This window comes from Pteropus vampyrus, unplaced genomic scaffold (genome assembly GCF_000151845.1).
Source record: "Pteropus vampyrus isolate Shadow unplaced genomic scaffold, Pvam_2.0 Scaffold134, whole genome shotgun sequence".
Classification (NCBI taxonomy): domain Eukaryota; kingdom Metazoa; phylum Chordata; class Mammalia; order Chiroptera; family Pteropodidae; genus Pteropus; species Pteropus vampyrus.
The window spans coordinates 4,107,903-4,134,941 of NW_011888915.1; the positions used below are offsets into that span (position 1 = coordinate 4,107,903).

At 38.0% G+C, this 27,039-nt stretch overlaps 2 protein-coding genes across 11 annotated transcripts in view; one reads left to right on the top strand and one right to left on the bottom strand.

The window, feature by feature from the left end:
* The window catches only part of TCERG1 (transcription elongation regulator 1), a 56,985-nt gene extending 41,853 nt beyond the window's left edge, over positions 1-15,132 (top strand). For 6 of the 10 annotated variants that reach the window (XM_023534934.1, XM_023534939.1, XM_023534937.1 and 3 more), the window contains 7 exons: positions 3,993-4,143; positions 8,046-8,210; positions 8,477-8,659; positions 10,567-10,746; positions 11,431-11,514; positions 12,789-12,889; positions 14,054-15,132. In XM_023534934.1, coding sequence (XP_023390702.1) covers positions 3,993-4,143; positions 8,046-8,210; positions 8,477-8,659; positions 10,567-10,746; positions 11,431-11,514; positions 12,789-12,889; positions 14,054-14,255 — 1,066 coding nt within the window. In that variant the 3' untranslated portion in view covers positions 14,256-15,132. Of the gene's footprint in view, positions 1-3,992; positions 4,144-8,045; positions 8,211-8,476; positions 8,660-10,566; positions 10,747-11,430; positions 11,515-12,788; positions 12,890-13,692; positions 13,787-14,053 lie in introns of all 10 variants that reach the window. The other 4 variants (XR_002782130.1, XR_002782131.1, XR_002782132.1 and 1 more) reach the window with 1 other exon arrangement.
* A 2,311-nt stretch (positions 15,133-17,443) lies between these two features.
* GPR151 (G protein-coupled receptor 151) lies at positions 17,444-20,278 on the bottom strand. Its single transcript, XM_011367484.2, has one exon. It carries the CDS (start codon positions 19,372-19,374, stop codon positions 18,103-18,105), a length of 1,272 nt encoding a protein of 423 aa, XP_011365786.1. The 5' UTR covers positions 19,375-20,278; the 3' UTR covers positions 17,444-18,102.
* Between the last annotated feature and the right edge of the window lie 6,761 nt (positions 20,279-27,039).

Below are 27,039 nucleotides of genomic sequence, written 5' to 3' on the forward strand. Positions count from 1 at the left end.
AAATAATAGAAAGTCTGTCCCTGTTTTTTTTTAAGTTGTACACATAATAAATTGCAGAGCAGGAACATTATTTTGATTGAAGTGGTGAAGGACCTTTCGTTTCAGTTTTCTAAGTATCTAGAGTATGGTTTTGTCTGACATCTTCAATTCATCGTTAATATGTATTGAATATATGTAATGGGCTGAACAAAATGAGACGTTTTAAGCTAGTATTATAATAATAGCATGAATTATTGGGTATTTTATGTACGCTTAAAGGTATATGTATGAACTTAGATGTATAGTTTTACATATGTGCACCTAAAGTATATGCACGTGTATGTATATGTGTATACACACACACACACATTATTCAATCCTCAAAATAGCCAATATAATTTAGGTACTACTCATCATACCTTTTTTTGCAGATAAGGAAAATTAGACACACACAAATTAGGTAACTTGCCCAAGTGAATGTGGGATTTCAGCTAGATTCCAGTGTTACACAGAACAGTTCAGGCAGGGAGAATACTTTATTTATGCCTTAGTTGTGGCAGTTAGGGGTGTTAGGTGTTTGTGAACACCTCAGAACTTGGAGAATTTCTAAAACTATAGTGTAGAATCATGGAGTCTCTGGGTTAAATGGCACTTTTTATAAAAGTTCATCTTGTTTAAATAGTTATTTTTGTCAGTGGAATTATGTTTGTGATATTGAGAGTACGTTTCATATTATAATTTTATATTTGAAATATGAAAAGAAACCTACTGTGACAGTAATACAAATTTTAGAAAATAAAGCTAATAGAGGATTTATGGCTCTCTATTATATATTTTTGGGGAGTGATAGAGTTTCAGACTTTCCAGAGGTGCTTGGGCTTTTTCTTAATCCAAAGGGTGAGTTCATGGATCACAGTAGTTAAAACTGGGTTGTGAAAGACATTTTTGGAGGCAGTTGAGGAAATTTAAACATGGATTTTTATTATATGATATTAGACAATTAGTAATTTTCTTGAGTATTGAGATTATGGAGAAAAAAGGATTTACTTTCAGGAGATACATGATGAAATATTTATAGATCAAGTCTCCTGGTGTCTACAGCTCATTATCAAATGAGTCAACAAAATGTATTTATTAAAACTCTTTAAAGGTCTGGGAATAATTGAGACCCTGAAGAGGTTTTCCTTTTGTGGATGTGACAAATTGAGTGTTGCTGTATCACAGTACCCTACTGATATACTTTTGGTGTAGATGGAATTGTTAGAGTGATCTGTACTATGCAGGTTACTTCAGAAAATAAAGCCATCAGACACATAGCTGGAAGTCTTAGCACCTTGGGCATCGTGCTGTATTGCTATCTGGATACATTTAATGCTAGCATAAAGATGAGGATCAATTTTAGTAAGTAGCAGAAAACCAAGAAGAATAACTTAATAATGAGAAAATACTGTCCACTGACCTGAATTTCTTTTTGAATTGAGAAAAGACCTGTATCACAAACCTCTTTAATAAGAGTTAGTAGATATAAAGCATTGGAATTTATTCTAAGAGAAAGAACGACTGGGGAGAATTACTTTACTTTTAGTGCCTTTCTTTTCTATATCTTTCTTTTTTGATGGAAATTTTAGATCTTCTCCTGATTACTCTTTCCCATCACCTACTTACTATTAACCAATATCTCCTGCCCGCCCTCACCGCCCCCCCCAAAAAAGGATTCTTAATACTATGTCTTATAAAGTAGTGCTTTCAGAGTTAAGAGATAAGTCATATAAAAATATCTCTATTAGACTCTAATGCTAAAACTTTAGTCTGTTCTGGTAAAAAAAAAAAAAATTATTTTACCCATTAGTAATATAAACAAGTAAACTAATTCTCTTTTACACATTGATTTTACATGTTTGAAAAGATATATTCTTTAATCATGGTATTTTTCTGTTCTAAAATTATAAAGCAAGGTGCTTAATTTAACTTAGAAAGTAGGTTTAATGGACCACAATCATGTGATCCCTTTTTTGGGATGCACTTTTATTTTACCTTTGTTAGGTAAAATTTTATTATGGTTACATATCCATTGTTCAGAGCAGGTTTGCAGTGTATACGGTTGTAAAAACATGTTGAATTAATGAAATTAGATATTGTGAGTAATATCAATTGCATATAAAAAATTATTAGAATCTGACATTGGTTAGCAAAACTTAAAAATAGCAACAGTTAGCTGTGAGTGGCACTTGTAATCTTCAGTTGATGTTAAAATTTTGAGGTTAACCAGCCATTTTTTTTCTTTATAATTAAAGTCTGTAATGTTTGTTTTAACATATAAGTTTTAAACATATAAGTTTAATTTACATTAAAATAGTTAAATAGATTTTAAGGGGAAAATAAGCTTAATTTTCCCTCTAAAAACATGGTAAATGTGAGAGTGTTTAATATGAGTAAATTCTTATTATGTAAGGAAAAAGCTTCAAATATTAAAATACATTCAGATACATGAAAGCTTTGTAAGTAAATGCCTTTTATTCATGGAGAAACTTTTTTTTTAATACCTACCCTCACTAGCCCTTATAGGCCGCATCTTTGTATTTAGCCTGCTTGGTGTTTGCTGAGCTTTTTGGATCTATACATTGATGTTTTTCATTATTTGGAAATTTTTTTGTTTTTTCCTGCCCTGATCACTCTTTTCTCTTTTAGGATTCTAAGTACACAGATATTAAAGTGTTTGTTATTATCTCACATGTCCTTGAGACTGTTCTCCTCCCTGCAGTATTTTTCCTATGTCCTCTTTCGATTAGACAGTTATTACTGATTTAACTTAAAGTTGTTGACTCTTTATTCTCTCTTTACTCTCGTATTAAGCCCATTCAGTGAATTTTTCCTTCCAGCTTCTTTTTTTATATTTTTAATATCTCTGTTCAAACTTCTTATTTGTTCATTGACCATGTTGTAATTCTTTGAACCTATTTTTCTGTAATTCTTTCACTATAATTATAGTTTTAAAGTATTTGTCTACCTGGAAATACATCTGGGCATCTTGGGTTACGTTTTTATTGGCTTTTAAGTTTTTTATGTATAGATCACATGTTTCTTTTTATGTTTAGTGATTTTTAATTGAATATTGGAAATTGTGGATAATAGGTGGAGCCTCTGGAGTCTCTTACCTTCCTCCGAAGAGTGAATTCTCATCTTAGCAGGCAGTTCAATTACTGGTTGATCACCTTAATTTTAGGTTTGATTTTGTGCTTTGTTAGTATGGATTTCAGAAACTGGAAGGGATTTCAGCCTCCCAGTTTGTCTCCCTTGTGGTTCTTTGGCACTCTTGTCCTAATACTGTCTTTTTGTCCAGCAATACTCAATCTCTAGTATCTCTCTTGTGCTCTTAACCCTGTAGCAGCTTGTACGGCTGGCCTTGGCTGTGGACTCATGGGGAGTCCCTACGTGGTATTCTTTTGGGGCACCTTCTCTACCACTTCTTTGGCATTTTAGCACCCAAACTGATCTTTGCGGCTTCTAGCTCACTGGGATCATTGTATTCTGCTTGGACACTAGCTCTCTGCACCTTGGGAAATTGTCTTGAGGCAGAGGGCAATGGGGCTTACTTGTTTTACTTTACCTGTTATCCACTACTTGCAATCATTTGCCATATATATTTTGTCCTCTGTTATAGTTGCTTATGGAAGGAGAGCTAATTCAATAAGAGTTCTTCTACCATGGCTAGAAGCAGGACTCAGCCTCATCTTAGGATGGAAATTAAGTCTCTTGAAGCACATGAATTCTTTACTCTGATATGTGGATCCTCCTACCACTGTTCTGATAGCATACAAATATCTAACCACATTTTCACCCTTTAGTCCTTTTTCACTCCTTTCTATAGCTCATTGTTCACTATTTAGGTAGACGTTGGGACTCAGTGTGCCTTGGGCACAGATCCTTGCTGGAAAAAACGGTATCTTCTGCTATACCTTTCTAGAAGCTGAAATAGCTCTACCAAAGTTAGCACACTTGCCGTTTTGTTACAGAGCTACTTTTAGTGAATTTGCAGCCAAGCATGCTAAAGATTCACGATTCAAAGCAATTGAAAAGATGAAAGATCGAGAAGCCTTGTTTAATGAATTTGTGGCAGCTGCAAGGAAGAAAGAGAAAGAAGATTCGAAGACCAGAGGTGAGAAGGTAAGGTGGTTTTAGTTCCAGTGCTGTGATTGATGGGAGTGTGAATGGGTAGGGCCTAAGCTGGTGCTGTGTTACTAACCTCATTCAAGAGCGTAAAAGGACCCATATTTACTGTTTAGCCTTTTAAGTTAATTTTTATAATTGTTATTATATGTGTGTGTATTTTCTCACTTTACTTCCATAATGCTTATTTTAGTAGCTTCACTAAACTATATAGATTTGCTTTAAATTTAATGCTAAGATGCTGGGTAAACCCAGAACTGGTTGTTAGGCCTCTCTGTTCACTGGTGCTAGCTAAGTGCCTGCTAGGGTTTCAAGATTCTTTATAGGTGGTAACATTTAAGTTTCAAAAAGCTTCTTTATCTCTTTTGCCTTCTAAAAGCATTTTAGTGACTTTCTAATGTTTTAGTAAACATACCTTACGTATAAATTATTGCTTATCAGAATTAAAGGTCAGCTATTAAAGATTAATGAATTCCAAATGTCATTTGATAGCAGTGTCGGGAATGGAGAGGAGCTCACCACTGGGGAGGCAGGCTGGTAGAGAGATGGCACTAGTGGCGTGTGAACCATCAAAACATGCAGCCCCTCTCTTTAGCTTCCCTGTGTGCTTTGTGAATAGAGAAGAACCTCTGAAGCCTAATCATTCTTGACATTTAAAATTGCCTCTTATTCCAGAAAGTTAAAATATTACAAATTCTATTAAGAAATGTTGTTTGAGAAGAATGCCACTCTTGTTGGGAAGAAGCCTCCTCTTTCATTGAAAATAGCAACAGTATTAGGTGAAATAATTTTTGTCAGAAATGTCTGAAATTTCCTGATTTATTGGGGGCCTCGAAGTAGATTTTTTCAGAATTATTTCAGTATTAACATTTTTTTTTTTTTTGCAAATGATTATGCTTCTCAGAGGAAATGTACAAAATTGAGTGCTACTTAAACATTTTATGCATTGTATTAGAAACATATCAATGAATTGTTTACTACTTTTGACTTTTAGTAATAACTTACTCGATTAAAGAAATTCAAGTAAATAAATGGTTGATATTGTCTGATTTGTGTGATTGCTTTTATACAAATTAAATGTTTTTCTCTTTGCATTTGTAACTAATTTTTTTCCTAAACATTTTTTTTATGTAACTATTTTATGTATTCTGTTTTATAACAAGTGGATAGATTTTACAGTTTTGTGCTGTGCGGCCTGTCAATCAGTTCAGTCTGACAGCTGTCAATCACTGATACGCAAAGTATTATGGGATTCCCTAGTGAGGAAAGAATTGGTATCTCTGTGTGGTGACTTTAGCCTCCCGAAGTTCCGGTACTTTACTTTTTTTAGTCTTTTCCTTATGAAGTGATGAGAGTTGTGCCCAGAATGTGTTAATTAAAATAAATTAAATAGATACTACATCTGAATAAATCTAACATATTCAGCTTTATTTTCTTTCAATTGTAAAATTTTAATTCTCTAAATTATAGGTTTGGCTTTGTATCATTACTAAATTAAAAGAAAATGAAACTTTCCCAGCCAATTTAAAGACTACAAAATCTATTACTGTCTAGGCCATGAAAGCGGAAATCTTTAAGGGTTTAAATATAGTATATTTTCTATTCACATTCTGAGAAGTATTTGATTAATGAAGTTTTATCACATTCTTCATGACTTTCACTGAATATCAAGTATATTGTCTGTTCCGTTATTTTTTTAGTCACATTTTAACTGTGTGTAATTGAATAGTAAGATCGGTACCAGTAGCATGCTGGTGTATTGGGCGTTTCTTTCCTTGTCCTTGTGATTGATTCTCCAGTTGAATCAGTAGCTGAGTCAGAAGCCTGTGAAGGACATTGACTTAGTGAAATCTTTATTTTTTCTTCAGCAGGCGTTTTCAAGCTAAAAACTACAGTCATTTTCATGTAGTCTTCACTCATAATTTTCCATTTTATATTTAAAAAAATAATGCCTTTAAACTGTTTTACTAGACTGTCAAAGTAGCTGCCCTCAAGTTTTTGTTTTTTAATTATAATTTATTATTATAGCTAATATTTATAAAAATATGGTTCAAATTATTTACTTTTTGGAACAATATATTTGAAGTTGCACATAGTGGAGTTAATCTTTTTATGAAATTGGCATTTTTCACTCTTTCAAATTTCCTGCTGAACAATTTAAGTATTTTTGTTAAGGTACATAAAGCTAAGGAGACTATTTCTCCCTGTTAAACAGCCTGGATAGTAAGGTACTTTCATTTTTGGAAAGTTTTGGAAAGTTTACTTTGGTTGTATATCACACATTTAAAATAAAACTGTATGCTCATTTTTACTTTATAGACTTTGTGTTTAATATATGAAAATTATTTTAAGTTAATATAAATTCCTATAGCTTAGAAAAATTCCTATTTGATACAGCTTGCATGTTTTATTTAACATACATTTTATAAATTTTGCCTTCTAGATATCACGTGCATTTAGGAATTTGGTGTTCATCATGTTAGATACAAAGTAGACAGGGTGCATGAAAATTTATTTTATATCACTAGAACAAGTAGTTTCTTCATCACTGTTTGGAAATGCTGGGTTTATGAGTATTTCTCATTAATCTAAACAAAGCCAAGAGCCAAGTTTAGTAGTGGAGAAATCCACAGCTGGTTAGCTCTTGTCTTTTAAAAAATTTTCTAGTATAGAAACTTTCTTATAACCTTACAAGTGTTTTCCAGAAAGGACATCATTGTCCCTTTTAATCCTCTACCAGGAGAAATGAGGTTATAGGAGGAAATGAGAGGGTTGGAATAGACAGAAGGAATGATTCATTTATTTTATGCCAACACATTTTAAATTCTGATTCCATTCCTAATTTCTCATTTCTTCGTCAGGTGGGAAGGTGCCATGTTTAATCTCTGTGGAGAGGAGAGGTTCTTGACATAGTTAGAATCCTCTTTTAAAATGACTTTGGCTACCTTGGGTATCTTCCCTGGTAGGAGTACAGAATAATTTAGATGAGACTAAATTTTAAAACAGGTCCTCAAAGGTGCATAAAAATAAATACCTCATTTATCCCTTTCTTCCCTATTTAATAAAATGGCATATAGTTTGGGAGAGGGATTCTAAGTGTTTCATATGTTGATACTAAAGGATTAATATTATTTAATACCTTTTGGTATAATGTTACTAAGTTGGTACTTCAGTTGTTAAGTACATTATTTCATTAACACATATTCTGAGCTGTATAATGGTAAAGGCATACATGTTTAATAGCTAAAAAGTACAGAAAATCTGAATGTAGTTTTTTTTTTAGTAATGGTTAATTATGGCCTACATAGAAATTCTATAATTTCTTGAATATAAGGTTACAAACATTGCTCTTTTTTAAAGCCAAAATATAAAAATTTACCCTGTTTTTTTGATTTTAGACATTTGACAGTATAGTTTCAGGTTTGTAATGAATAAGACTTGCTGTTTGTGCTCAACTATTTCTAAGTTCCTATGTTAATTTTAACAAATTTTATTCATCTACTTTTAAAAATCATTCTTACCATCTTGATATTAAAGTATTTTACTATCAGCTTATAAGCTGGATCTTAGCCAAAAATAAATCCAAATTCATATTTCTTATGAGAACATGGCAGTTCTGAGATCAAAATAAATACAAAATAAAACTTTTTCTATATTTGAGTAATTTCATTGAAGAATATGATTTATCTTGAATTTAAATGAGTCTAGATGTGTGTTGATTTTTGTTTCTCATGAGAGCAATTCTGATATTCTCTTTTACTAAAATTTATTCCACTCTAAGTGCATTTAAAGTTATTATTCTCATCTTTAAGGTAAGTGAACATTTTAAGTTGTAAACATTTAGATATGAGGAATTTCTCATGGCACATTGGTTTTCCTCATCTTGTTTTGAAATACAGATTAAATCAGATTTCTTTGAACTGTTGTCTAATCATCACTTGGACAGTCAGTCTCGATGGAGCAAAGTAAAAGACAAAGTAGAAAGTGATCCCCGTTACAAAGCAGTGGATAGTTCGTCAATGAGAGAAGATCTTTTCAAACAGTACATTGAAAAAATAGCCAAGGTAACCGTCATGTTTACTTGTACTGTAACCACGGAATAATGAAATCCTTAATTGAGTTATTTGCTACTGTTTGGGGATTTGGAATTTTTTCCGTTGATGTTCTTAATATAAGAATCTCTAGTAGTTGATTTGCAAATGAGGTATAGTATCTAGGTATATTCTTGGTAAAAACAAGGTTTGAAATTTTGTATTTGGCAAACTAGTTATTCTGTTGGAAACATTTTGATGCAGTTGGTAGGAAGGATAATATAATTTTACTTTTACAGAATTTAGACTCAGAAAAAGAAAAGGAGCTTGAAAGGCAAGCGCGCATTGAGGCAAGCCTCCGAGAACGAGAAAGAGAGGTTCAAAAGGCTCGGTCAGAACAAACAAAAGAAATAGATCGAGAGAGAGAGCAGCACAAACGAGAAGAAGCGATCCAGAATTTCAAGGCCCTCCTGTCTGACATGGTATATATTACTCTTTTATTTTATTTTTTCACTTGTGAAGTATTGGATTTTAGAAATTCATTACATTATTACCTCAGTGAACATTTCAGTGTTCTTTAACTTGCTCTGAAGGATACAATATGGTAAGTTGTTTATAAAGAGTTTTAAAATTGAGTACTTGGTGTTAGCCCTGTTGACCCTAGTTATTTAACATTTTTCAGAAGTTAGATGGTTTGTATATATGAAAATTTATAATCTTAGTCTCAAAGCTTTTTTTCTATTGGTCTCGATGGAAGTCGTCTTAAATTATTACACATTTACAGGCCATAGTAGTAGAGTGTGCTGAACGTAATTTAACCTTTTTGTTGATGATTTGGGGTCATCTCTGCGGTGACCAGTTATTGTCCATGTAGGCGGTGTGAGATGTAAGACTAGAGATGTACTGACCCCAGGAGATACCCTGGGACTTTTTGAAAAATTCTGCATTACCCAGGTTGTTGAGGTATGTAGGGTGTCTCGTCCCTGTAGTGAATGTCCCTGACCACTCTGCTATAATACTTCTCTTTGTCACCGTCTGTACTAATGTTTCTCTTCTCTCTTTCAGTGAGACTCTTTTCATCATTCCTGTTGCGTCTTCAGGTTTCTCCCCTTTTGCTGATCTATTCTCTGGACAGTTGCAGTTGTTCCTCATTTCTTTTCCTATCTCCCCCCACCCTTCCAAGTTCATTTTTATTGAGGTCACAGAAATCTCTGTAAAAGGCAAATCTGATTTTTGCCACTCTCCCTGGTGCTTACAGAGAGTGAAGGTCCTCCTTGCTCCTAGCAGTTGCCTGCATTTCAAATTCAGTCTCTCAGCATAATGTGAAAGACTTCATTCCTTGACTCCCCCACCTTCATATTACCTTACCTGCTTTGGTTTCTTCTCTCACCCTTTAATTAGGCCCTATGCTGAACTTAACCTTTAATGGACCATACTTAGATTTAATGCATCCTGCCATTGCTCATGCCATCCCTCCACCGAGGGTGCTTTTAAACTTCCCACAACAGTGGCAGACTTCCTTGTTCTTCATAAGCACACTCAACTCTCTCTTCTGTGAGGCCGATCCCATCCCTCCTGGGCAGATCTGATCTCACTGTTCCTTTGGTCACCCTTGTGCTCAGCGTACACCTCTGCAGCACTTGAGATGTGTTATTGCAATTATTGGCTTTCATGCCTGTCTTCACTAAAAAGTGAGCCCTTTGAAGGAAGCCATCTTCGTTATTTTGTATTCCCAGCGCCAAGCATAGTACTTACCTGACATGTATTTAGATGCTTAATAAATGTTGGTTAAATAAATGTTTTTATATTTTCTTCTTTTTTTACCATTTTGTCTTTTCAGCCTCCCATATTTCTTAGTATTGCCAGCAGTGTGACTTTTTTGTTTGTGCCATTACCAGTAACAAAGCATACCTTTCTGCTGGTTGGTGAACCAGCCAGACCTGTCTTGCTGATTTTTTCTCTTCTCTTCTTAACCATGTTAATTCTTGCTTATGCTCAGAAGTGTCACTTCCAGTATGTAGTTGAAATTCAAATTTCAGCTCAAGATTTGTTGTGTGCTTTTTTTCTGTGAGCCGCTTGGTCCTACAATAAGGCAATGTCTTTCTTGTTGTATTTGTATCCATCTCTTTTAGCCGTTGATAAGATGTTAAATAGAATAAGTAGGATTATAGTTCTTTGGGACCATAGTCGATGGGAGATACCCTCTCTTCATCCTTTCCCACCTCTGCACCCATGCTTGATAGCTTACGTGAGCTCTGGCTTAAGGAAGCAGATGTTCAGTGACCGCTTAACTAACGTGACGTCACCAGAAGCTGCTTTTATCAAGTGTGTCATCATTGTTGAAATTTGAGAAGATAAGTCTGGTGATGCATACGTTTCTCTGTTTCAGGTCCGGTCTTCAGATGTGTCGTGGTCCGATACTCGGAGGACTCTCCGGAAAGATCACCGCTGGGAGTCTGGATCCTTGTTGGAAAGAGAGGAAAAGGAGAAGCTCTTTAATGAGCACATCGAAGCGCTCACCAAAAAGAAGAGGGAGCACTTTCGGCAGCTCTTGGATGAAACTTCTGCAGTAAGAGTCTCATTTTTCTTACTGTAATCTACACAAATCCTTGTTAATAATTCCCTAAAGTTAAAACAGTGATATGATATTTAGTGCCATGGCCCTTAGATCCATTACTGGAATTCATGGGTTTTATGACACTTTTGTTCCATAATTTTTTTTTTTTTTTAAGTAAAATGTTTATAATATTCTTACTTAGAAATTATTTCCTTTTGCAGTTTGAAATTCATATTCGCTCCTGTGGCTATTCAGAATGTCCTTAGCTGTGTGTGATCGTTGATCCCTCCTAATGATAGCTTTAATAGATTCCCTTTTTTACTCCATTTTCAATTTGGTACCATGGTCCCCTTGTTTGGCAGTTTTTATACTCCTGTCCAGGTTTCTTTCCTGTTTATCTGCTCTCTTTTGGTGATTCTTCAGAAGTTACGATGTTGCCCCTGGATGTTAGAGGGTTTGCAGGTGATTGTTTTAGGCCACCTTGAAAGTATGGCCATGAAAATAACTCTTATGGCAAGCCAACAAAAAGAAATTGCATGAAAGCTGCTTGCCTGTCCCTGACTAGCCCAGTTATGCTGGGGCATTGCAGGAGGTCGCAGGTCGGTGTGTAATGTTATGTACCATATGTACTGCAATTTGACTCCTTCAGTAAAAGTGAGTTGTATTTATGTTTTTTATTTACTTGTTTTTTCAAAGATTACCTTAACATCCACATGGAAAGAAGTAAAAAAAATTATTAAAGAAGATCCTCGGTGCATTAAGTTCTCCTCCAGTGACAGGGTAAGAGGGGTTTGTCTGCGATTTCCTGTCAGTTTATAAGTATTAGTTGGGTGCTTAATCAGGAGCACAAGTATCTTGGCCAAAATTACGCTGATGGTTTTAAGTGAATAACTTTTAGGTATATGAGAAATAAATCTGACATTTAAGTTCATATTCTCTTTCTTGTACAATATATTAACAAGACAGCACAATAGAAACTTTAAAAGTTTAATCCTTGCTATTAAATCTGTGTTTTGGGATTCTAGAGATTTAATGACACTATGGTTTTTATTTATTGTATAGTCAGGTTCCACTAGATACAAATATTTGGGCTGGCAGGTGGTACTAGGCTCTCAAAGCACCCGACTCTTAAAGCTGCTCTGGCAGAACAGCATCACGTGATCTCTAGGAGTAGACTCTGGAGTAGAGGACCCTCAGATGTGTGAAGTTTTTAGAAGCTGAACCCTGTTGTGGTACACGCTGACTCCTGTGTAGGACACATTCATTTAGGGTCTAAAGTAGTGAATGCTGTCAAGGAAGGCGTAGGTTACAGTCCCATTTTATCCCTGGGCCTTTCTCTTCTCTCTCCTCATCATTCTCCTTTCCTGGTTGTTTTCTCTAGGTCTAGAGTCCAAAACCCCATAGACCTAACACTACTCTTTCTCACGCCCTGTTAAGTTGTATTATAGATGCATAGACCACAAGGTATACGTGGCTGGGCTGAAAGGGTGGTAGACTGATAGCTGAGAGATCCAGTCTCAGTTTCTAACTTTTCTGGTTGTTTAGAATTGATAATGTCTATTTTTTTTTTTTTTTTTTTTTTTAGCCCAAAGAGTTTATACCTATCATAACTATTACTAGAAAAACTAAATTTCAGTATAACTTATTGAAGTTCTGAATGTTATGGTTGGCATCTTTGTGCTTTAAGATGTAAATACAGTCTGTAGGGAATGCACATTTAACCCTTAATTTCTTTACTTTTTAAGAGTGTCTACCACTTGAGGTTGTTAGGACTTTTAAAGGGTATATCCTCAGAAAACTGTATGCACAGTGTGGCGAATAGCAAGCCCTCAAGTTTTGGCTACTATGTATATATGGTTCCTTATTCTTTACTTTTTGTCTTAAAAATGTACCTTGCAGATTCTGCCTTTTTAGGAACACAAAAGTACCTTATGCTTTTTTCTTTTGAATTTTTATTTTATGATGTAACTTACAAATTACTGGTTTACTAAATAATTGCTATTAATTTTAGAATTGGTGGATTTCTTTTTCCTAATCTTATTGTCTTTTTGCAGAAAAAACAAAGAGAGTTTGAAGAATACATCCGAGACAAATACATCACAGCCAAAGCTGACTTCAGGACGCTTTTGAAAGAGACCAAATTTATAACATATAGGTGTGTGCAATGAAATGTTTCATACCAGCAGTCATCGTCTTTACTAGTCCTAACTCTAATGGCCAAAGCATACTTTGCATTCACACACATGTTGACATTATTAATTTCTAAGAATAAGCCAACTTTTATCAAAGGCCAAATACAGCCCATCTCTACTGGTTTTTTTTTTTTTTTTTTTTAAAAGAAAGGGCCCAGATGTCAATTCCTATTTTGTGTTACCCACCCATCCAGTTTTTTAAACATATTCTTATTTTTACTTCACTGCTTTTTTTAGGAGTACCCCCAACTATATGAGAATCGTATTTCATGAAGAGACTTTTTTTATAATCCTTCACTGTCAATTATCTTTGCATCCTCTGAAGACCGTTAAGTGTTGTTAAACTATTCTGGAGCTTGAAATTATCTTATTTAAGCTCAGCGAGAACTTTTTTTTTCTCAGAGGAAAGCAGTTTGCTGGATACTTTTAAATACAAATTTTAAGTGATAAAGTGAGAGCTTTAAAACAAGCCCTCTCTGTAAATCAGCGGTCCCCACCGGTTTGTCAGCAGGACAACGCCTTTACTTTGCTTGGCAGTCAGTGTGCAGGAAACCGTTGTTGTTTCGTGCTCCAGCTTTTCTTCCTTTAAGAGAAAATTCTGAAACATCTTAATGAAGGGTATGCGCACGGGAGGCTAGATAGTGCTGAGGGTGTGGTTTTTAGGTATTTTGTCATTGGATTTTTTTGGTCAGGATCCTTAATGTTTTGCATCAGCTTGGGCTTTTAAATTAGATGTGAAGTAAGACTTCTTTCTACATTTTTATAGTTAATTTAGTGAAAGATGTGAAAGTGAAAGCTTGTGAAAGATGCTGGGATTGGCAGCCCTGCAGACTGAAGTCCTCTGTTCATCCACAGAACAGGTACAGCACGGGCAAGATTTATCCACCCACCCTCAGCCCTGATCTGGAGGGACCACCAGTAGGGGCGGGAGGGTAATTCAGCTTCTGAGGCCCTTTCAGTCCTTGGAGTCTTTGCTGAGGCAACTTACAAAGGTGACCACTGCAGTGAAATTTTTCTTAAAAAAAAAAATGGAAACACAATTAGGAACTAGATGGACATTTCCAGCTCATTTCTGAAAGACCTGTGAACAGCAGTCAGTAATTTTTGGACTTCTTTTCTTATTTCAGATCTAAAAAGTTAATCCAGGAATCTGATCAGCACCTGAAAGATGTAGAAAAAATTTTGCAGAACGACAAACGGTATCTAGTGCTAGACTGTGTGCCAGAGGAAAGGCGTAAACTGATCGTGGCGTATGTGGATGACCTGGATCGCCGCGGTCCACCCCCACCTCCCACAGCGTCAGAGCCCACGAGACGATCAACAAAATAATTCTGCATACTCTTCCACAGGGGTATCTATTAATTCAAAATGCTTGCATGAGCCAATTTTCAGGTTTTTACATGTATGTGCATTAGTCAAACTATTGCAAAACCATCTGATGAACAGAAGGAGAAGCATTTGTGAACAGTTGCTGAAAAGAGAACACTTTGGAAATATTTATGCTTTTCTTTGTGTGGCATGACTGACATACATACTCAAATATAGGCTGTCTCTAGTAAATCTAAAATCTTGAAGCTAAAAATCATCCTTTTATGAGATGTGGAAGTCAGTGACTTTTGGTGACGTTCTTTCTAGCAGTGTTATACATGCAAGACATAAGAGCATTTGTGGTTTGAACTTGCAAGATAGAAATACCACAGACTCCAAGAAGCTTAAGCTGGGGTTTGTTTTGTTTTGATTTTGTTTTTTAAAGCGGGTAAAAGAAAACACTGAAAATTGAATTCTTATCTTCCAGAGGTTAAGATTATTATAATGGATATACTTTTACCTTCGTCTCTAAAGAACACTTTAGTTTTATTTGTTCACTTATGTGCTTTGATTATCCCCTCTGAATTATAGGCCAAGTCTTGTTGTTAGCCTAAGAGAAGATTTATTTAGTAATTTCTTCTCAGGTATGGAACCACGGTCATAACTAACATGTGGGCCTGGATAGGACTGCTGGTTAAACACATATTATTCACCATTAAGTGATCTTTATCAATATTTTGGATTAGACAACAGATTACCTTCTGGGTGTTCCCTGTAAACTATACTCCTGTTTGAATGTTAAACTTCTGTTTCTAAAGTTTAATTTTAAGATGTTTGAATGTTCAGTTTATGTATTTGAACAACAATAAACCAACCTTTTTTATATGTGTGGATTGTATATGATTGTTGTTACATAATTTATAAAAACTTAAACCTATTTTTAAAAGGAGCAGCAAATGTAATTGCTCAATGAAAATTGACTTTAAATCTTGGATATCACATAGTTTTAAAAGGCTTGAATATAATACTGAATTATTTGCGGTATGAAAGGGAACAGATTTATAAAGAACTAGTTTGGTGCTCAGTCTCTTGGCAGTGTCTTATTGCTTCATATCAAGACACTTATTTTTTGTTTGTTTTCTTGTCTTTGCCTTTTATGTTAAGATTGATAATTAGTGCTTTTTTGGCATCCTTTCAATATGTCATGCACATCTTGTCATGAAACTTACTTTGATTCTTGATTGCTCTTTGTAGCTTTATCTCCCCAATTTAAAAGATACTTCTATTTTATCCCTTCATATATTCCTAGTTTCAAAGTACCACATACATAAAATGTTTAGAAAAATGTCAATAGGATAATATATTTTCTGTTATTTCACACCTGTGTCCTATGATTGTGAAAAAACCTAAAATGGGAATACCAACAGATTTGGATTTGTTACGTGCATGCAGACATGCATCACACACAAATGTTCATCTCTCTCTTACTAGTACTCAGCTTAAGTATGTTAAGTGCCACAAAACTTATGTCAACCCTATGTAGAAACCTAGAATTGATTATTTGACTAAGATGAGCCTGTAAAATGGTTCACAGGATTTTTTTTTTTAATTTTCCTTTCTCTATTTTTTGAAGTTCATTCTTATAAATTCATTGAATGATTTTTAAGTTTTATGAGGAGTGCAACTGAAGTGTTTAACAAAAGGAACACAACTAGTATAGAAATATGACTACTACAAAGGTGAAATTTCTAGAATGCTTTATTTTGTTATTTTGAGTTTCACTTAGTATTGTTTGCTCACTCGCTACATTCTGTTTCTCAGAGTAGAGAAGAGTGAAGAAAATGGTTTGGTGACATCTAATTTTCTACTTTTGTGAAGTATTTGGTATTGCTCATTAAGTTGCAAATCAGATTCTTCTGTACAGATTTCTTTAAGGGATCAAGTCAGGACTTTGTATTAGGTTCTTAATGAAAGAAAGAGTTTTAGTAACCTACACTATGTTTTAATAGCTGCATCTTGATTTGGTGCTTATCAGCAGACTCTTTTAAAAATACATGATTCCTTTTACCCTGGGACCCGTGTTAAGGTCTGACCTCCCCATAAAGCCCCTGTGTCAAATGATGATTTTGAAAGGAGCATTCAAGACAGCTTTAAATCTCCAAAACTAGCTGAAGTGAAATATGATTGTTTTTATTTGTTTACAAGTTAAAATATCCAGCACTGGAATCTTACATCTTACATTTACTATATATAATGTACATAAAAATTTTTAAATAGTTCACAGACAATTTTAAAGGTAATCTTTTTGTATAATTATATCACAAAAACAATACTTTGGATACTTGTACTTTATGTGACCTGCGAGCCTTAAAATAAAAATTGTCATGAACCAAGTAAAAAGAAAACAGCCCTATCTCGTGTTTAAAAAGCAAACCGTGACCATTTGTAAAAACAAAACCAAAGAATCCACAGACCAAACTTTTCTTTAAAAAAATTCTACCTACAGCAAATTTTTTCTATTTCAAATTCTTGTTTGCTTTAAAGGCAGTTTTCTCTTGAGAGAATCCTTCAGTGAAAATACCCCCAGAGTTCCATTACAAGTAATCAAGAACCATGGGCAAAAGTTATTATATTGAATAAGGGAAGAAATGTATCATAATCATTCTTTATTGGAGATGCTTTACCTTGATGTAAAATGAAGTTATTGCCTGTTATTCAGGTTACACTGGTGATATATTTGGGAACATGAATTTTAATTTTATTGCTTTTCTTTTTGCATTGCCCTCGTGTGTTTTGTTTTCTTCTCTTAGCCAAATCCCTGTCTTGCGTGCACTGAATTTTCTCTCTTCTGTACTAAATTTTTTTTTTTTTGTTACTTTTGGTTATCTATAACTTAAAAACCCTGAGGCATTTTAAAAAGTAGTCAGGGTTCCATCCCCCTTTTTGTATTTGATGATTGCCATTAATAATTAATACATCATTAGCCAGAGCTTGTAGCTTATCTTGAGAGACAGGAGATGTTGCGGGGGAACAGATTGATTTCAGCTTGTAGAAGACTAACTTTCTCCTGCATTTTGGAAAAGTAGATAATTGCAAAGGGAAAGAAGGGTAGTTTTAACTTCTTTCTCTATGTCAGTATAGAATGTCCTACTAAGATGCTAAAATCCTTAGACTTAGAAAATGAAGACTCTGCAGTGGCATTCAAAAGATCAGTGAAGCAGGTTTTAGTATTAAGCAGTTTCAATTTACTTAGCCAGAATAAGCCGTAGTTTGAAATTAGTTCAGAATTGGAATAAGGTAATGTTCCTTACTCTGCAACCTTCAGTCTTGAAAATTCTGTATAGATTTTCATTAAGTAAATTTACTTATTTTAAGCAAAAGAAGATAACTCATTAAGATTTATTCATTAGCGTGTTAAAGAAACACCTCAAGTGGATGTAGATTTCGAGCTCTGGTTAATGTGAAATAAAGTTTGATAGGTGAAGCTAGGGCTAGCAAGTGCAGAAAGAAACTAAAGGTAAAGGGGTCCGGCTTCTGATAAATAACCTCTGCTCCAGCCAGTCCAGGGCTGCTTCTAAAGCGTACCCAAATAAAAGCTATTGTGAACAAATGACAAAGTAGCTGGGCTTTGTAATTACAGAAACATACAACATAGTTTTTTGGACAGCCAGGTGATAATTATGAAACATGACATGGTGTTCTACTTACCAAATTGCACATTTTGAAAATACAGACATTTTTGTAATTCCTAATGGTAATAATTCTATCCTGTTTTGTTTTTTTTTACATATAGTAAAGTCAGCAATATTGATAAGCAGCAGTACAAGTAAAGAACAATCATCGCAATTTGTTTTGCTTTGAAACTTGATCATTTATCACAGTCTCCTGTCTCTTGATCTCCATGTTCCCAGGGGGTAGGGTCATCGTCTTGTACACAAGAGACTGTGTCCCTCTCATGCCAAAACTGCTCTACATCGGGGAGGACGAGAATCGCTGCCTGCTCGGTTTTCTCTTTGCCAGAGGAAGGAGAGCCAGCCTTCTCTTTCTCTGGTACGGATGTTGGGGATTCTGGAGAGGGAACATGGTCAGGGAGGACCTCTAAGTTACCGGCTGGTGGTCCTCGAGACTCTGAGGAGGCTGGATGGTTTTTGGTTATCATCCATTTCCATAAGCCTTTCAAGCCTTCTTTGAACTCCTCTGACATCACTAGAAAAATGAGAGGATTTGCTGAAGAGATGGAAAACATGAGGACTTGAGAGAGGGCTATAAAACCTTGTGGTGGGGCCAGGCCTCCGGCCTTCAGATGCCACATCCACAGCCAAGCTATCCATTCAGGGAGCCACAGGACGGCAGAGGTGATGGCGATGCTCAGCAACATCACCGTGAGTTGCTTTGAGCGCATCTGGTTTCTAAGATTCTGAGTCTTAGTTCCTCGTTTTTGACATTGGCCATAAGCTCTCCAGAAATAAAAACAGGCAAAGAGTAATGGAATGCAAAATACCAGGAGAGGATAGAGCTTACCAAACACTGACATGAACTTTTCGGCCACAGCTGGTACCTCCACGAGGCACATTTCCACTCCCGCGTGAAGCCTGATGGTGCTAAAGAACCATTCCGGCAGGGGTAGCAGGCTAGCCACCACCCAGATGGCCGCCAGCACGGACCGGATGGTGCAGTTGTGGATACTTACTTGCTTGGCCGGGTTGCTTGCATACATGAAGCACACTCTGGCCACCGCAACAATCGTTAGGCTCTTGGCTGCCATGCACGTATGGATGAACCAGTCAGAAGACTTGCAGACAAACCAGCCTAGATCCCAAGCAGCTCTGGAGTATGCTGTAGCACGGACAGGTGCAGAAAACAGCAAGAGACAGAGGTCGGCTAGGCTGAGGTTCAGAATCAGGGAGTGGATCAGAGACGGCTTTCGTTTCCAAGCACTGTGAAGAAGGATGCCAATCACACACAGGTTCCCCACGAAGCCCACCAGGCAGACAGCTACCAACAAAGCTGGGACTATGGTCCTCCAGTCCTTGGAATCGGAGGGCAGGTATCCTCCGGCAAAATGGAGGTGAGCGAAGGACACGTTCATGGTGCTGGAGTTGGAGTCTGCAAAGGCGGCTGCCAGCATCACCTTTTCCATCCAGCTCCTCCTTACAGAAGTTAGCTTCTTTTTGTCTTTTTGCTTGGCTCTTTGGTGGAGGAAATAAATACGCTGTCGTCGGCGTCAAATGACACTCTGGACCCTCCCCTTGTTTTCTGAGAGGGATGTGGAAGAACGGTGACTGCTAAGCTCTCTCTGCTGCATTCAATATACTGCGACTGCCCTGGATGGCAGGCAGCGGGGGCACATGGTGGCTGCTCATTAGCAAGTCTAACATCCAAGCATCAGCTCCGCACAGTGAAATCTGCTCATAAATGATAAATGGGGAGGACATGCATGTAAGTGGGTTATATCCCTGGGGGGTCCCTAGAGTCAGTCAAGGCAATTATTATCAACCAGCTGTTTCTAAAATCTTGACTGTGGTCCATAATTCAGTAAACACTACATCTGAACCACGGAGTTCTTGAAACTTAAGCACGCACCAGAGTCACTTGGGCAGCTCGAGCCTGCAAGTTTGGAGCAGGTAAAATGCAGATTTCTTTGCTCTTAAAAAGCTGAGTAGCCTCCAGTAGCTGGGATATTCTACTCTGAGACTGTGATTGAAAAAAAAAAAAAAAAATTAGGGAACCAGGGAGAGACTGTGGCTTAGAAAGACCATGCCAAAGACAGTCCTAGGTGGGGAAGGAGGACTGTAGAGCGAGGGCAGTAGAGCGAGAGAGACCCAGAATGCTGGAACTCAGAATTCGCTGCCTCTGACGCCGGCTTTCCCCACCTTGGAAATGGGCTCTCAACGAGGCCTCTCTCTGTTTCTACACTCTGTAACCATCACCTCAAACGTCTCAGCTGGGTCTCAGACTGCTTTTCCTAACAGTGACACCACCCATAGTGATGATGCCAATGGGTAGCCCTAGAAACTCAGAAGCACTAATAAAACAACAAAATCTGAGCCGTAGACATCTGTTTTTTTTTTTCTTTTCTTTATTAAGTTGCAAGGGACCTCAGGCAGCTTAATCTTCAAAAGAACCCTGACAAAGCACATTGGTGGCCAAGCTTTTAAGTGGCTTCTGATAAAAGCAGAGCTCAGTGTGATCTCTTACCAGGGCTGGGCAAAGCTTGTCCTATAGCTCAGTGCCAGTGAATGATACAGGCAGACCTCAGAGACATTGTGAGTTCTGTTCCAGGCTGCAATAAGGTGAGCATTGCAATGAAGTGAGTTGTAATCTTTTTGCTGGTAGAGGGTCTTGCCTTCGATTTATAAAAAAAAATAGTGACATCTGTATAGCACAATAAAGTGAAGCGCAATAAAACATCTAAGGGTAAAAGTTGATTCCAAATGTTTCCACCTAGGTGTGTGTATTGGGTGGGTTCTAAGTGCCAACCTGTGTACTAACGTTCCATGCACTGAATCCTCACGAGAACTGGAGCGAGGACTGTTATTGTTCCTTCTAAAGATGGCGACTGTGAGGCATGGAAGGGTGAAAAAACTTGCCCGTGGTCTGTAGGTCACACAGCTCGTAAATGACAGAGCTGGGATAGAGGTTCCCATGGGTCTGACCCAAGAGCTGGGGTTCCAGAGCTGGGGTTCAGAAGCAGTCTGCTATCCTACCCCACTAAGGAAGGTGTGGGACACTGACTGTTCTTGAAGCACTGCAATCGTGAAACTGGTATAGTTCAGTCCGACAACATGTGTTGAGCCCTTTGGCACCAGAGTACTAAGCTCCCAGCTCCTTCCCCTCTGTGCCAAGCACGATGCCAGCCCCTGAGAACGCAACGAAGTAGAGTCCCCTTCTTTGAGGAGCTACGATCTAGTTGGAGAGATGAACAACCAAGAACGTTCTATGACTGTGATGCAAGAGGACCAGCTGATGATGCCTGAACAAGGGACACCGGAGCCAACCGAGAGTCGGTGAGAAGAGTTGGGCAAAGGCTTCCTGCAGAAGCGAAGTCTGAGCTGAGACACCCACACTTACCTGCCCATCTCCACGAGAGCCTTTCGGAGCTCTTCACTGCTGTGTTTCAGCATCCCTGTGTTAAACACACCAGAAGACAGCTGCTTCTCATCAGAGATGTTAGCATGGCTTATTCCAGGTCCCTGAGAGTTAAGCTCACCTTCGACCTCCAGGTTTCCAGGCTCTGAACACTGCAGGTGAAGCTCGGGGAGAGGGAGTGGATCAGGTGGGCTTCGCTGACCAGCTGCAGTTTATTAGCTCATTGAGCATGCTCAGCTCCGTCTGCACGGGCAGTAGATAAGTCAGTCTTCATTGCAACTGCTCTACCGTTTCTCACTCTCACTCCCAATGTTGGTGAAAGGTCGTGATGCGCGGTTGCTGTCCCCTTCTTCGCCCATGGCCTTGCTTTGTTGAGCCTCCGGCCCTCTGGCTGTGCTTGTTGTTGGACTACTTCTGTCGTGGTTCGTGGGGCATCTTTTGCTGCGGAGCCTTCCTGAGTGACGTGTCCTGTTATTTCGCGTCTGGTGTCTTGGAGCGTCGTTCTAGGCTGCAAGTGGAAGCTGAGTGACGGTCCATCTCTAAGGTAAGTGTTAAGTAGGTCTGGCTGGATCTGAGTGGCCACCCCTACAAGACCGAAGCCCTGTCCCTGTCCCCAGCTTCGTTTGTGCTGTTGGTTCGGTAGCTCTTAAGTCCGCTGTAGGGAAGATGATGGAAGAAGGTGGATTGTGCTGTTCGTCACAAAGTGGTCATCAAGTCTGCAAACATAGATCATTATTTTGTCCTGTTATTTAATATCAATACTCATTTATTATGCATCCGTGTATGTTTCCAGGCTTGATGGCCATCCTATCTATTTCAAATGCCACAGACTGCGAGTCAGGTGATCTGAACCCGTTTTTTTACAAGGCGAGACTGTTAGGTCTGAAAGGGGCCTTTTTGGGTTGTGTGGGTCAAACCTTTGCTTCCCAGGTGTGGCGACAGATGCTCAGAAAGTATAAGTGGCTTATCCTTGGTTACTGGTTTCTTGGTAGTAAAGCACAAGCTGGGATCCGGGAGACTCAGCTGCCAGGTTGATGGTTTTTGTTCTGCAGATGGTCTGCACTTTCTTTTGCCAGGTTTTTTTTTTTTTTTTTTGCTTCAGTTGTAACTTATGTTTGATTTCATGGAGGATAAAATTTGGAACATAGAAGCGAAGGCTCTTTGGAAAGCAAAAGGATGGTAAGAGGAGGTAGCTGCCTCGTTCCAGCTTGTGTACAACTTTCAACTTCCCTGAAAAAAAAATCACTCATGGTCCTACCAAAACACAGCTGCGGTTGACATGTGATGTGTTTCCTTTTACCTCTTTTTTTTTCTTTTGCAAGAATTTGTTTGCATTTGACATTGTTATAATGCACATTATAATGGTAGCTATGATTTCAATTATAATGAGATGAGAGGTCCAGTTCAAAAAGACCCTTGAGAGCTCTCTCTCTCTCAGGGATTGGTTTTACGATGATGAAGGAGGCCCAAGTTGCTATTTCGTAGGGGCACATTTTACTAGAAGAGCCTTTTCAGCAAGGACTAAAGTATATAGGCCCAGCAAGGTTAAAACCCTGCTTTGGACATAAGCCATCCTTGGCTACAGCTGCTATGTTCCTGTAGGCTGTCGTCTGCTGTGGGTCCCATCATTTAAAGAAAAAAATCTAGTTGTTAAAAAACCTAAAATTCCATTGCTATGCTCACCTTGTAAATTTTTTTCAGTCTTTTAAAAAAATATCGAGATATTATTCAGATACCGTACAATTCGCCCATTTAAAGCATGCAATTCAGCGGTTTTGGGTATTTAATCTTTTTCACGTTCTTGGATATCCTGAGTGGCCAGCAGAGATGCGGTGCTCTCTCTCTAGCGCCGACTAGAGCAGGTTCCACGACGGCCAAATCCAGCAGGTGGCGGGGCATCTTCTCAGGTGCTTCAGACATCCCAGGGTTGGTTGCAGAGGGAAAGGAACGTGCATGCAGTGTTCAAAGATCCGACGTGAATCTGATTTCTTTATGGCATGTTAAGAAAGAGTATGTTGCCATCCCTTTGTCTCAGACTTTGCCTTCCTTTTTCAAATGTGAGAGGCAGCTCTTGTGGTGTACAGGTTTTGCTTTTCATGCTTATTTATTTTGGGGAGAAAAACAAGTTTAAAAAATTGTTTTAAATCATTCCCCAATAATAAAATGTCATACTCTGACTCTTTGAAAGAAAAGATGTTTGGATGGAGGGGAAGGAAGGCTGTAAACATTTCAACCTGGGTACAAAAAAACATTTGTCAACCACTTTTCTGCTGAGTTCATTAAAACAAAAAATTTTTTAAACACTTTTCAGCTCCTCATTTCAACAAAGCCATGTGGAAAGTTAAGGAAATTCTCGAAGTTTTCTTCTAAGATGACCTCATCCATTATTTTACACCTTTGCTCGGTAGTTGTAATTGAGAAGGTGAAATATGCAAGTCTGAGTTATTCTCACAAAGTAGATCTATAATTTTCACCTTCATAAAAACGTTTTAAAAATTAGTGGAAGGAAGTGATAACGTCATCATTTTGTAGGAGAAATCGAAACTTCCCAGAGGTTTAGACTTGCTGGTAGTTACAAAACTGGCCAAGTGCTAAACCGAGACCTCGGATTTGCTTCTGCTTCCGGCTCTTCCCACCAGATCAGCCTCCTACAGGACATCAGTGTCTTAAGAGTTGTTTCAGGCATTCTGGAGTAGTCTTCTATTGTATTTGTTTTCTATTTCTATTTCATCACCGTCTTAGTGGCTTAAAACAACACAAATCATTTTACAGTCCTGGGGATCAAGAGTCCTAAAGTCAAGGAGTCAGCCCAGCCACATATCTTCTGGGAGCATGAGGAGAGAATCCATTTCACTGCTTTTTCTAGTTTTTAGAGGCTTCCCGCATTCCTTGGCTCCTGGCCTCTCCTCCGTCTGCAAAGCCAGCAGCATGCCGTCTTCCCCTCTTTCTTTCTGATCTCTGCTTCCATCACACATCTCCTTTTCCCACTCTCGCTCTTTTAAAGGACCCTCGCGATGACACTGGGTCCACTGGCTACTCCAGGATAATCTCCCCATCTCAAGATCTTTCTCTTAATCACACCTGCCAAGTTCCTCTTGTCATGTGGGGTAAAACAGTCTCAGCTTCCCAGGATTAAGGCCACCGACCTCTTTGGGGGGTATCCTACTGTCTTCCAGGTATCCTAAAATAGTTTGGAAGCAGTGAATTTGGGAAACGCCAGACTAAACGAAGAAGAATAGAACTTCTCTGCACTTGAAAAAATAATAATTACTATAACGCCCATTTGTTGAAATGAATGCTAATTCCAGAAGCACTTTGTAAATTTTACGTTTATTATTTCATTCTCATGACAATACCAGGGAGTTCTATTATTCCCGTTTATCAAGTGAAGAGACAGATTCAAAGTTAAGTAATTTGCTCGCAGCCACATTGCTAATAAGTGACAGAGCCGGGATTCAAACTCCGATCTATCTGATGCTAGAGCTGAGTCTTGGAGAGTCATAATATTAATAGCCTAATATGTAAGGCAGGGGGTTTAGAATGCAGATTAATTTAGCCAGGATCATAGCACCCTACCAGGTTACTGTTCTTCAGGAAACTATGAAACGGTAAACTCGGTGGCCTTCCTCTCAACATTATCCAGTAGAGCTCTAGCCACATGTGTCTACTGAGCACTTGGAGTGTGGGTAGGACAACCGAGGGACTGAATTTTCAATTTTATGGAATTTTCATTATTTAAGTTGAAATAGCGGTGGACAGCACAGCCCTTCATTCTTCCACGTCCTGTGCTCAGGTCTAGGCCAGGCCCATGTAGCTACTTTACTTTTGAGCCTAAGCCTGTATTTTGACAATTAATTAGTATCAAATGGCATTTGAAGAACAGTTATTGAAAGTTTAGAAACTGCTTTGGACAAGGATGTGCCTTTGTGGTGGAAATCATGTAAAACAGGATTTCGGGTGTCATGAGAGGTGCCAATGGGAATTGGTAGACTGATGAGTCCCAGACCTTGACGGAACTCTCTGGGGCACTGGTTAGAGTCTGAGAACCTCCACTAAAGTTAGATGTCCTCATCGAAGAACTCTTCAATCATTTAACGAGAATCTATGAAACCATTGTAGAAATTGTGGGAAAGTCAAGGAAGTGGGACTAAGGGCCCATCAGGTCTCTGGAGCTGCTATCTGGGGAGACGGCACGTGCTTCGGTGAAGAGGTCATCCGTGATGTTACATAAGACTAAACCACTGGAAAAGCGAAGCAAATGCTGAGTGTTATGGCCGATGGTGTTCACACTTTTGTGGACGATCTTTCTGCAGACAAAATCTTAGGCAGAAGCTCAATGTCTGCAACAGACAAAAGGGGAGCTATACTGTTGGAAGCAGTGTCGGATGGAATTGTGGACCTGTGTTCCGAGGCCCTCACGGTATCTCCCTGAAAGTCTAGGGTGTAGAATCACAAATGGAATTTAGAAAGGGTTTAAAAGTTTGGGTGAGAGAGTTCCTGAAGGGCTGCATGGGGAAGGTGAGCTGTGATACTTCCCAGATATCTCTCTACATGCATTTTCAAATACACTTTATACATGCATATAATTTTGAAAAGATCATACGAGATGCTATTATAAATTTGCCTTTTCATATAATCGTAAGTGACTCTGTTATCTACATCTTTAAAATGGCTGTTGGGTGTTCTCTTATGTTTGCATGGGACAGGGTATAGACTGGGGAGAAAGTGGTGTCCTTAGGATGTCACATCACTGTCTAAACCAGGCCATTCCCATCAGCCTTGGGTATATTCTTTACTCAGAACCAGCCTTAGCGATTATTTTTTAGAAAGAGCCATCCTTCCCTATATATGCCCAATGACACTGGGGATAACGGAACTGGTATTAAATCTTGCTACAGTCTTTTGTATTTCTGTGTTATGTGGGCACAGGGATTACATGGATAATTGAATCGTAGTAAGTCCTTGCGTTCTTCACATGGCTATTTCAAGATCTCTTCTCAGTCAGTCTTGAGCATTCCATCTCATGGAGTAACCGATTCAAGGTCACATGACTAGTAAGTGCTAGGCCTGGAATTTGAACCCAAGCAGTCTGGCTTTGGTGCTTGAGCTCTAAAGCATCAGTCTGCCTCCAAAATAGCATTTCTTTCCAATAACTATAATGCTAGGCAATGAGTTATAGGGAGGCATGGGGTCAGCCTGGTGAGTGGTAGAAATGGGTGTAATAGAGGCTGTCTGTGTTTCTGATATGACGTGGTTATTTCTCCTCTGATACTGATTAGAATCCAGACATCTCATTGGGGGGCTCCTCTCAACAGCTGCCCTGCTTGCTATGTTAACTATAAAAATAATTTAATAGTTTGGTGAACAACTCTTCCGCATATCTCTTTATGCATATTGACAAATAAATTATATACAGTATGTAATTTTGAATGGGATTCTACTAGATTCTATCACAAACGAATCCACTTTCTTACTGTGTAATGTGTAACGCAGTGGCCTAAGACTTTTTTGCCTGGGTGTGTGTTGAGGTGACCCTACCGGGAAGGTGAGGCAGAAATCTGTTCAAAGTACAATGAATAAGTACAAAATATCCAATAATAACTTCTCTTTAGAAGTAATATTTGATCTATTTCCTGGAATCGGACAAGTTCTTTATTCTTGTTTTTCTTTGCCATAAAGCCTCCAGTAAGGCCAAATAGTTTTTATTTCATTTTGA